The sequence below is a fragment of the Abramis brama genome, assembly GCF_963993115.1.
Source record: "Abramis brama genome assembly, chromosome: 2".
Taxonomy (NCBI): Eukaryota; Metazoa; Chordata; class Actinopteri; order Cypriniformes; family Leuciscidae; genus Abramis; species Abramis brama.
This window is the reverse complement of record NC_139964.1, coordinates 14,820,068-14,832,567: the sequence shown is the minus strand read 5'-3', so window position 1 is coordinate 14,832,567 and position 12,500 is coordinate 14,820,068. Positions and strand designations below refer to the sequence as shown.

Sequence of the window (12,500 nt, the reverse complement as noted above, 5' to 3'; positions counted from 1 at the left end):
CGTGTCCCGCATCCCTCTCAGAGCGGTCTATAGGCTATCACGCGTCTTTGTGTGGAAATATTAAACGAAAGTTTTTTTTTAAAATAGATTCAACTTTATTATATTATGTAAGTTACCAGTATTTACTGATATTTATTTCAATGCTTTACAGGCTTTAGTGTGTTGTTTCTTTGTTTTGTTTTTTTATTATTTCAAAACAACCCCCCAACCACCGCCGGGAGTTGGTCCATTACCACCACGGTGAATAACGCGGAAGACGATCTTTTAGCCGACTAAATGCCTCAAATGCATCAGGGCTGAAGTGATGGGAACACAGCCGTGGGTCTTTAGGGAGTTGTACTCGTCCACAAGCAACTTCCCACTCTTTTCTTATTTTCTTGTCCTTTGGAAAGCAGTGGAGGCTTACATCACTCCCCTTGTTGCCTTTGGACTGGAAATCACAACCAAACGCTGCACAATGTGGCATTATATTCACTTTTAGGATGTAGCAGCAGTTAAACTTAGCGCCATTAGCTCACCTCTCTCTTTTCTGAACACAACCGACACAACCTATACACGTCATCGACCCAGAATGCATTGCGCGCGCAAAAATAATGGCTGCCTTCGTAGTTCAAATTCTGTAAAACACTGTGAAGATTTTTTAAATAACTAAAATATTTTATGTATTTCTAACTATGTATTTTGTAGGAGAGAGCAATTATAGCATATTTAGGCCTATGTGTCTTAATAGTCTGGGTTCCTTTTAACAACTAAAGATGTCAAAAGGTTTTTTTTTTTTTTTCACAGTGATGCCATAGAATAACCATTTTGGTTTCCCGAAGATTTGCATAATAAATGAGGAACATTTTAATGATCTAAAGAACCGTTTCTTGACTATAAAGAACCTTTAGTGGAATGGAAAGATTTTCGTGGAATGAAAAAAGTTCCGTGGAATTCAGAGGTTCCTCATGGAACCATCAGTTCCAATACAGAAGCTTTATTTTTAAGAGTGTTGGGCGAATAAATCAGGACAGAATATTCTACTCCTTTAATAACAAATGAAAAGAGTGCAGATTATTTCTACTTCTGACTGTGTGTGTTTGTGACTGATGCTGAAACGCCCTCACACTCTTCCTGGTGCGACTGCATTAGTTGTGTCAGATGCAGTGTTGCGTCTGCTGTCCGCGGGTGGGGGATTTAGAGGGATTTTTCCGTGAAGCAGAGTCAGCCCTGCTTGAGGTTTACTGGAACGCCAGGAATTCTCTCTCCTTCAGGAGATTGGGAACAACCATCTGAACACTGGCACAAACACTTGATGAATATATTCATTTAATATGCCAGAAACATCTGTGGGTTGTTAAACTGAAGTAGAGTTTGATTCTCATTTGTGATGTTTTGACTAAAAGAACAGTTGTGATGATGTCGTGTGTGTATCGTGATGATGTCGTGTGTGTATCGTGATGATGTCGTGTGTGTTTCAGGATGATGTCATGAGGCCTCAGAGAGTTCGACTGCAGTATGAAGCTGCTGCGCTCAATCCCACCGCGGTGAGTTTCAAATAGATGTTCTTTACAAGTTTATATTCATCAAAGAATCCTGACAAAAAATATGAAACTGTTTTCAACACTGATAATAATCATAAATGTTTCTTGAGCATCAAATCATCATATTAGAATGATTTCTGAAGGATCATGTGACACTGAAGACTGGAGTAATGATGCTGAACATTCAGCTTTGATCACAGGAATACATTATATTTCACTATGTTCACATAGAAGACAGCTGTTATACATTGTAATAATATTTCACATTTATTTGACATATTTACCACATTCTTATTCCATGTCAAGAAAAACATAGTTATTTTTATAAACAAGCAGCAGCAGTTATTTTTACAGCCAGTGTTTTGCGAGGGTTTGGTTTGTTGCTTTGACCTTTGACCTCGGGTCACAGCGGGCGTAACGGCGACAGACTGAAGACCTGCGGCGCTAAACTAACAGAGGAACACTGAGCTGAGTGTGTGTGTGTGTGTGTGTGTGTGTGTCTGTGTCTGTTTACGTCAGAGAGGAAATGAGACGGACGAGTGAAAGCGTGTGTGTGTGTGTCTGTGTCTGTGTGTGTGTGTGTGTCTGGTCACGTCAGAGAGGAAATGAGACGGACGAGTGAAAGCGTGTGTGTGTGTCTGTGTGTGTGTGTGTGTGTGTGTGTGTGTGTGTGTGTCTGGTCACGTCAGAGAGGAAATGAGACGGACGAGTGAAAGCGTGTTTTGTGTTTGGTTGAAGGTGTGTGTGTGTGAGAGAGAGAGAGTGTGTGTGTGTTGTCTTAAGCCCGATTTATACTTCTGCGTCGAACTCACGCCGTAGCTACGTCGTAGGATGTGTGTAGCGTGCGTACCCTGACGTGCACCTCTCCAAAAATGTAACAACGCATCAATACTACGCGGACGCAAGCGCTGTGATTGGTCTGCTAGAGCCGCTCCCTCGGGTTTCACACACTCCCTCTGCATGTGTAATTTCGCGTCAACGCGGACAACGATGCAGAAGTATAAAGGAAACCCAACACGCAGAGGCTTCAGCTCTGTCATTGCTGTATCTGGTGAATGATGGTTCTTGTTCACCTTCAACACACTTGTTTGCGAATGAAACGTTTATATCTTGTATTATATGTCACATATAGCCAGATGATCATAAAAAGACTGATGTCTCTTGTGTGTTTTGTCAGATTGTTGGTTGTAAAGTGTGTCGAGTTCCCGAAGGCTCCACTGAGCGATACACCAGGTGGATCAACTCTCTGAGTCCAGAGCAGCTCCTCACACAGGTGACACTCACTCACACACACACACTCACACAGGTGACACTCACTCACACACACACACTCACTCTCATTCTCACACACACACACACACACACACGTTTCCTGTTCTGCATTTGTCATTGAAAAAACAAGCAACGGTCCCAGTACTGAGCCTTGTGGTACTCCATACTGAACTTGTGATCGATAAGACATCTCTTTGTTTACTTGTCAGATAAGTATGATTTATACTTGTACGCCGAATACCTTGGACCAAAGCGGGCCAACGGGGGCTTGAGGAGTGTTTGCGAGCAGAGACACAAAAGAACATAATCATATATGACACAGTATCAAAATACGGAAGAATCTGTCGCTTCAATTTTATTGAGAGTTTCAATAGTGTGAGAAGTGTCATTCACAGCCTACTTTACTTCCATAGTGTGCTGTATTTCCAAATATTCAGCGGGTAGTAATGCAATGCAAGACTTCACCCATTCGGAATTGATTGGATCATTAAAAAAAGCACACACATGCTAGTTGGTTAAAGGAGCAGGAGTTGGATATTAACAGTAACCGATGGAAATCACAAAAATGAAACGTCATTGGTGGAGATAATTATGAAAACATTAATGAAAGATGATGACTTTATTCTTTAGAATATAGGTCACTTTATTAAGGAAGTAAAGAGGGATGATCTGGATTTGAAGCGTGTGTGTGTGTGTGTGTGTGTGTGTGTGTGTGAGTCTCTCTTTTATGAGTCCATTTGATCTCTCTCAGCATGTGTGTGTGGGCAGGATATGTGTAGGTTGTGTGTGTGTGTGTGTCAGGAAAGACGAGGTGTGTTGTGTTTTGAGGGGTCGCGTGCCACACGGTCAGTAGGTCGCCACAGAAACAGGATGTGTACCTGAAGACTGATGTTTCCACGGAAACGGTGAGCGAAGAGCATCCACACGTGCTGGCGGGAAACGGATCCCGAGGGTCGTGAGGTCAGAGGGATTTGTGGAACGCTCTAGTCGGCCAAATCATCCAAAAACACACAGAGAGAGAGAGAGAGTTATGACTAGGGGTGGGAGATATTGACCAAAATGAATATCTCAATATTTTTTTCCAATATCTCGATATCGATATTCAGAAGATATTTTTGCCATCCTTCAAAGAAACTTGTGCAAACTGGCAAAGAAGGTCCAGTTGGTATTTTGACTTGCTGCATTTGACCTATTATTGTAGGCTATAGAAAGAAAAAAAAACAATAAAGGAGCTAACTAAACAGAATCTGAGGTAGCCCCTACTTTTTCCACTTACAAAAAAATAAATAAAAAAACGGAACTAGGCACCTCTTGCAACAGTGATTATTAAATCAAACAACAATATTGTTGATGATAAATTCAAAGTAAAAAAAAAATATTTTCAAAACGCTATAAATCCATCCATTTTTCCCCAAAACGCTATAAATCCATAATTTTTCCCAAAAATGTATGGTTTGTCTTTTTAAAAAAGTCTTTTGTCTTTTATTTTTCGTGTTTGCATTTATGAGGAAAAAACACGTGACACGTGACAGTTCTCCATTATGGATGCGAGTGCTCTGAAAGCGGCACTAAAAGACTTTCAAACTTTCACAGAGACCTCAAAACAGAAAGCACAAAGCCTTTCTTTAAAACGAATTTCATTTTGTATTAATTGTGTCTTAATTTTAATAATTTTTTCATTAACCAATTTCCTGGATTTCATACATAAAAAGTATAGGCTAGCACAACAAAAGTGCTTGAACTGGAGATTATATCATCATGAACCGAACCGTAGCCTACTCGCCTCACAGGCCTAAAAAATGTGAAATATATTTACAGAAAGCTGGTTCTAAACAAAACCATCCAAAACAAAATAAAACTATAATAAATGTGCATTTCTCCGGTGCGTTCACTAGCCTACTGCGAAGATCGCGAGTCAATAGCCTATCGTCAACTTCATCTTTGCAGCCGACACAGAAATTAATAAACAATTAAAATATCTTATTGCAATATTTTACATATTCATAATCATTACTTTTGCTGGTTCTTTGAGGCAGCTTTTTAGGTTTATGGCGTTTTGGAAAAGAGCTCTTCACGTACAAACACCGTTTCACCAAGGCACAGCGGCCCTTCAGCACATAAGAAAAAAAAAGAAAGAGAAAAAGCACGGACTTACTAATTACGAAACTTTGATGTGGTTGAACAGGTGAAACTGTCACAAATTCCTCTGCAGCTCAAACCTTCTCAGTACGAGTTATGAAGGAAGAGAACAGCATTACAGTTTTCAGCGCGTCCTCCTCTGATTGCTGATTCTTAAATCATTTTACAAAACGGTTTTGCGCATGTGCTTCTGCGCGCACTATTTCGAATTTACTTATGAATGTGCGTTTTTGACGACACGGGACCATGGGCTGGGCCACTCGGAGGGTGCTTCCGGGAATAGTACTGCCCTACAGTATTAAAAATCGCTACATATAATTGTTTAGAAGGTTATAGTGTGCGTTATTTGATTTCTCTTTAACTTCTTTCAGCTCTTTTCATGTTTGGGGGGTCGGATTGTACAAATTATGAAATATTTGATATCCCAATTTTGCATATCGTCCAGACAACAATTTGGATATTATCGTCTAAACGATATATCGCCCACCTCTAGTTATGACTGGTGTTTTTCTAAGGCAACTTCAAATTCTAGTAAGCCTAGTAAGCAACTGCCTAGTAACACCCTAGCAACACCCTAGGGACCCCTCACAGCATTCTAGCAACTGCCTAGTAACACCCTAGCAACAACCTAGGGACCCCTCACAGCATTCTAGCAAATGCCTAGTAACACCCTAGCAACACCCTAGGGACCCCTCACTGCATTCTAGCAATGCCTAGTAACACCCTAGCAACACCAGAGGGATCCCTCACAGCATTCTAGCAAATGCCTAGCAGCAACCATTCTCAAAACCATAGTAACTACCTAACAACGCAGTAACAAACACCCAGAACACCTTAGGTTCTGCATAGCAACGCCCTAGCAACCGGGCGCACAACATTTTGACCATGTAAACACTCCTTTAATGTACTATCTTTCCTGATGGATTTCTGCTCTGATTTTCTCCTCCGCATGTTCTTGTTCATTGAGAAGGGAGTCGTGTTTCTCTTGGGTGTGTTTGTGCATTCCAGCCGAGGTTATCCAGTGAAACGCACACACACTCACACACACACATCCAGTGGGCAACATCTCTGAGCCGTTACAAAACACTCGGCCAGCCCAGTGTCAGTCTCTGAACACGGACAGACTCACACACACTCGCACACTCTGTCTCGCGCACACACACACACACACACGTGACCTTTGAGGCTGGATTAGTGAGATCAACAGGTTTTAGTATATTAGTAAGAATATTTGTACCTTGTGATGTGATTTTCTGCTTCACTAACTCAGATCTCAGCATCAGTTTCTTTGCTCTGTGCAATATTCATCACTGTCATCATTGAAATATTCCTCTTTCCTCACTGCATCGTTTACAAACAGAAAGACAGAGAGAGTGTGTGAGGGAGTGTGTGTGTGTGTGTGTGTGTGTGTGAGTGTGTGTGTGTGTGTGATCTTTAACTCTCAGACATAACTCAAGCAGCCAAAGTAAACTCATTAGAGCAGTGTGTGTGTGTGTGTGTGTGTGTGTGTGTGTGTGTGTGTATGTGTGGACATGTTTTTCTACACCGGTGGGGACTTAAACCTGAATGCACACAGACTCATGGGGACTCGTGTCACCGTGGGGACCTAAATTGAGGTCCCCATGGGTACAAAAGCTTATAAATCATACAGAATTAGTTTTTTTGAAAATGTAAAAATCCAGAATGTTTCCTGTGATGGGTAGGTTTAGGGATAGGGGCAGTGTAAGGAGATAGAATATACAGTTTGTACAGTATAAAAACCATTACGTCTATGGAGAGTCCTCACAAAGATAGTGCACCAGACTGTGTGTGTGTGTGTGTGTGTGTGTGTGTGATCCGAGAGTGTTGAGAATGTTAATGTTTTTATCCTAACAGACGCTGTGTGACGAGATTCAGTGTGATTCATCTGTCAAAACTGCACAACGCAATCCCATCTTTAATGTTTAACACACATTCATGTGGAGAGATTAATAGAGACCAATCGATCGATTTTCATTAAAAAAAAAAAAAAGTATCATGTTGTGCAGAGTTTAAATGTTTTAAATGGCGTCTCTGCGTCAACATTTGTGGTTTATAGACAGTGCACTGTAGCTCCGCCCACACTTAAATCCCATTGGTCTAAACACACTCCACATAACTGTATATTAAACATCAGATATGCTCTGATGAGTCGTCGCAGGGAGATGACCGATGTTAATGTGCTCTTTCTGAATGAAGTATGTGTTTGTTTCTAACGAAGGTGTTCACGTCTCACGGGCCGACGGTCGTCATGCCGACCTGGTTCTGCTCCCGCCGCTGGTTCCAGAGCGTCGGTGCGTTCAACGAGGGAGGAAAGGTGAACTCACTCTCTCTCACACACACACACACACACACACACACTCTCTCTCTCTGTTTCTCTCACACACACACACACTCTCTCTCTCTCTCTCTCTCTCTCTCTCTCTCTCTCAGGGCGTTCCCGAGGATCTGCTCTTCTTCTACCAGAGTCTTCGCTGCGGGGGGGTGTTGCTGCGAGTGGAGGAGTGTTTGCTGGTGTATCGATATCATCCACACGCAGCCACACACTCTGTGCTGGAGTGAGTCTTACTGCGTGTGTGTGAGAGAGAGAGAGAGAGAGAGAGTGTGTGTGCGTGTGTGCGTGTGTGTGTGTGTGTGTGTGTGTGTGTGTGTGTGTGTTATCTGTCTCTGTGGAATGATCTTGAATCATCTTCCCGCTCAGTGTGTCTGGAATTCCACACATTTTCACGCCGTCTGTCCAACAGCTGGGCGTCAAACCGCAATGTGTGTGTGTGTGTGTGTGTGTTCAGTGTTGGTTTATGTATTAAGGGTTTTAAGATGCTCCCAGTTGAAGGATGTTTAGTGCTCTTTATAGCACAGTTTCTCCTCCTTCATCGTCCTTCAGTCGTGTGTGTGTGTGTGAGATCTCCATCATGTCTCTGTCCCGTCTCTCAGACACACCATCTGGGATCTGCGCGTGCTGTTCCTGCAGGAGCGAGTGCTCAGCCGGTGGGACTCCTTCACTGTGTGGAGCGCTGGGAAACAGGGCCGGAGACTCTTCCGCAGCCTGAGCCTGGAGAACCAGGAGAAGGTCAAACACACTGACGTCTCACACTAACACTAACCACACTGAGCTGTGCAGAAGCAGATCAACATTATTTCACACATCATAGATCCGGATAAATTAATATAAAACATTATTAACAGATGTGTGTGAGATATATATATATACTTATGGCAATTATTCTTGAACAACTGTAATATCAGGACATACATAATTAATTAAAAATAATTACAACTGAACACCAAAGCACTGTGCTGCAATGATTATAAGTTAATGTGTGTGTTTGTGTGCAGGTGAAAGCGTTCTGTGACGTGGACGAAAACAAAATTCAGAAGGGCTTTTACACGTACGAGGAGTCCAAGGTGAGAGTCGCTTCAGAACTCAACATGGATGATAATAATAATAATAGTCTTAAGCTGTGTTTATACCACCATATTGGCAGGACAGCCGGGAGCGAATATAATATCTGATGGATTCGAGGAGTTTTGTGTAGTAACACAGTAACAAATCCTTCCAGGGGTTGTATTATTGAAACTCCATTTGACCCCCTTAGGAATGAGTGGAATGCGAGGAATGCTTCAGTACACATAGAAGAACCTAAAAATGCTCAACATTCAAACTAAAAATGCTAAAACTTTACTAAAAAATATATATTTTATAATGTCTACGTGTGTATCTGAATGCACACTGAAGAGAACTGACTTCAGGACCCAGAGGAACTGCTCATTTGCTCCATCTAGAGCTATAAGGCCTTCTAGAGTCATGAGATATCATCTTATATTATTATTTTTCCTCAAGAGGTCGGCAAAGACACCCGATGTTAGATATTTTGAGCTGAGTTATAAGGGTTGTGCATGAAGTTGTGAGTTATTTTGAATTTAAGTTGAAAGAATGTGAGGAATGTGCTTGAATTACTATTTATTTATTATTTATTGATCAAATCTAGTAATTTAAAGGTAAAAAAACTCCCAAAAATTTCATTAAAAAATAGAAAAAATATTATTATTTTTAATATTATATTAAAATATTATAATACATATTAATATTATCAAAATGAAATAAAATAAGATTTCTGGACAAAAAAGGTATAATTTTAGAGCTTCGGGTCATTTTGACCCGCGAGGGAAAGATTAAACATAACAGATCTCTATAATGCTGTTGGGGGTAAATCATTACAAGTAACAAGTTATGTAATCAGATTACTTTTTCAAGTAACTAGTAAAGTAATGCATTACTTTTAAAATTTTCAACAAAATATCTGAGTTACTTTTTCAAATAAGTAACACAAGTTACTTTGTTTCCCATTTACTGACTGACAGCTCTCCTCTGCCAATGTTGAGACAAATCAAAGTGTTCAAATGAATCAAATCAGTGAAATGCAGAATCAGAATACTATGCAAGCCTCCAATAACTAAATATGTTAAATAAAAACATCCATTTAATCTCACTTTATTGCCCGATGTACTTGCGTCTGACCTTCGATGATTCAGTTAAACCATAAGAGAAAATGAGTGTAGATTATTATTTTTTTATTGGTAAAGTAAGACTAGGTGAAAAAAAAGTAACGCAAAAGTAACGTAACGCATTCCTTTTTAGCCTCTATCAGCCCAGTTATTTAACACATTTTAAACTCTTTCATGTCATTTTAGGGTTACTTTAAAACAAAAACCTTTATACAACTAGTCTATAGGCCCCTTTTGTGCCGACGTCACAGTTACGTCACAGCGTTAGCTGGAGGCAAAACAAACGGAAACCTGGAGGCGGCCAATACAAACCAGCACAGATTCGGCTACATAATAAGGAGCTTAAATTATTATTATTATTGTTATTAAATGTCATCTTGTTGTGTTGTTGGGTGCGAGAATCGACGGAGTACAGGCTCCAATTTGAAATTTTATTGCAAAATGTTTTCTAAATGATTGTGATTATTTGTGAATCATCTATGATTGTATTCATTGTTTTGATTGATTGTGACTATAACAGTTACTTTTTGAAGAACCTGGTAAGAAAGTGTAATCAAATACATAGTTAAAAAATGAATATGCTGTATCTGGAATTTTTATTTCTAGAAAATATTCACATCATTAAAATTGCACCGTAATGTCACTCTTGACATTGTCGTCTTCTGGCTGGCCTTGGCGCTGGCTAGGCAGAACTGCGGATCGTAGGCTACCACACAAGTCTTGTACGTGACCATTACAGTTATAGGCATCTAAAGATGTATATGCCCTCAGTTTCTCTTTACGCTCAGTTTCTCTACCGGGTCGGTGTAGAGGTCAGGCCACTCAACCGGAGGAAGCGTTGACGTTAATCCTGTCAGATCGTCCATCCATTGAATGAGCGTGTACGGGTCGGCCAATCTGGGATGTCTGTTAAAATTAACTTTTGCAAATAACAATCGCGGCCCTGGACAGTGAGTGACCTTGCACATTAAGATAAAATCGGATTTTTTCCAGTCATTGTTAAAAAACAAGCTAACAAAACTTGCACACCGACTTTAGTAACGTTAGTGAAGCGGCCAGAGGGATCGTTCTGCCTCCACCTAAGCTCCGCCCACAAAAAAACGTCACCATGTTTACCAACTGAAAAGGGGTCTATACAACACTTATTGGAATACTGAGATAAAAGACAAAGAAATTAATACAAATCCAACCATCTGAAATAGTAAGGTTTGTAAGTTTGGTCTGGCTTTAGCATGATGAAACTCTCTGAGATTATAAAGGGATATAGTCATAGTGTAATACAGGGATATACAGGCGTAACGTGATGTGCATCATGAGGATAATAAAAGTGCATGTTATATGTAATGAGAATAATTACATTTTTCAATAATTGCATATTTTTAAACTTCTTTAAGATTTTTTTTTTTTTTTTTTGACTATGACCTTAATGTTCACTGAATTCAAAGGGAGTTTTGCAGCAAACGAAAGAATGAATAAAACTGAAGAATAAAGATCTTTTCCACTCAAATGTTTTGATTGCGAAACTGGAGCGTCGTCATGGGAACGTGGCTGATAATGGTCAGTTATGCAAATATAATGCTAGTAATGAATCAGTGTTTATGGCCGGACAGGGCGTTTCAGAAGAGCTCACTGAGACTCTGATTAACATCCTGATCCATCATTAGCCTCGTTACATCAGAGTCACACACACTAGAGGATAATCATCAGCTCTTCTCTCCAGATCAAGATGCTTAACACTGAGAAACTCACACACGGGTGAGACCGTGTTAACACACACACACACACACACACTCTTGTTTTCTCTGTTTCTCTCAGGAACGGCCGAAGCCCAAGATTCCCATCCTGCACTTCAGAAAGGCATCGCCTCCGTTTATCGTGTGTGTGAAGCTGGTGAGTGTGTGTGAGAGAGTGAGTGAGTGTGTGCATTTGTGTGTGTGTGTGTGTGTGTGTGTCTGTCTGTCTGTCTGTCTTTCTGTATGTGTGTGTGTCTCAGACCTTAATTTGACTGAGAACACACTCTTTTATAGCACACAGGAAATGGAAACTCTCTGAAACACACACACACACACTCTGGTCCAAAAGACCGTGAGGCTCGTATCAATCTCAATCATCGTCAGTGTTTCCCACTAATGAACCTCCAGCGGGATCAGATATTATCACTCTCACACACACACACACACACACACACACACACACACCTGTTCCTGCGCCGTATAGACTCTAGTGTTGTCTGTGCCCTTCATAGGAACATATTAACTGATCTGTCATCACTGTCCGCGTTTTCTTTACTTTTCAAATTGCGCAAATTGCGAATTGAAAATACGCCCAATGGAAACACGTCAATTTCGCAAAAACTCCCATTTATCACACAAAAGTTTTTACGCTCGCATGAGGAGGTTTTTCAGGCTGTTAGAAAAAGTAATATTTTGCCAAACTGCAATGCAAACAGTTTTTGTGCATTTACAGTTCAGTAGATGAGGCGGTGTGTTTGGACAGAAGACGAGACCGTTCTTTAACTCATAAAAGACAGAAGTATTACGGGAATACTGGATTCTAAACCTCAAAGAAATGCCACAATTCATCAAGAGCTTGAAGCAGATCTGAGGGAGAAACACCCAGAAACTCCTCATATGGGCCGCTCACACAAACCTACTAACATCCGTTGCCTTGATGTTTGTAATGACTGATTGCGAGAGGAAGAAACAACGTTTTAGTCGCATAACATCGATGAATGGAAACGCCGTCATTTCGGAATAGTTTTTTATCGACATTTAGAAAATATCGCAAAAGTTTTGCGCAAATCTGTAATGGAAACGCGGCTCGTGACTGATTTGATACGCTCTACATGCCACAGAATTACCACATTATCTGATGTTAGCATGCTAAGCTAACGATGCTAAGCTAAATTAACACAAATACATAAATTATTAACGTAGTAGGCTGTCCAATATTTGTTAATTTACTTTAACTTGTGTGTATATATATATATGTATGTATATCTGTTCTGTGTGTTTGTCCTCATCTCTGTGTGTGTGTGTGTGT

The 12,500-nt window shown here is 40.5% G+C and overlaps 1 protein-coding gene across 1 annotated transcript in view; it reads left to right on the top strand.

The window, feature by feature from the left end:
• Positions 1-12,500, top strand: part of b3gntl1 (UDP-GlcNAc:betaGal beta-1,3-N-acetylglucosaminyltransferase-like 1) — a 26,628-nt gene that overhangs the window by 12,162 nt on the left and 1,966 nt on the right. Inside the window, exons 5-11 of the mRNA XM_084106376.1 lie at positions 1,461-1,526; positions 2,701-2,796; positions 7,174-7,269; positions 7,386-7,510; positions 7,887-8,022; positions 8,289-8,357; positions 11,274-11,348. Of these exons, the coding sequence (XP_083962502.1) occupies positions 1,461-1,526; positions 2,701-2,796; positions 7,174-7,269; positions 7,386-7,510; positions 7,887-8,022; positions 8,289-8,357; positions 11,274-11,348 (663 nt within the window). The remainder of the gene's footprint in view (positions 1-1,460; positions 1,527-2,700; positions 2,797-7,173; positions 7,270-7,385; positions 7,511-7,886; positions 8,023-8,288; positions 8,358-11,273; positions 11,349-12,500) is intronic.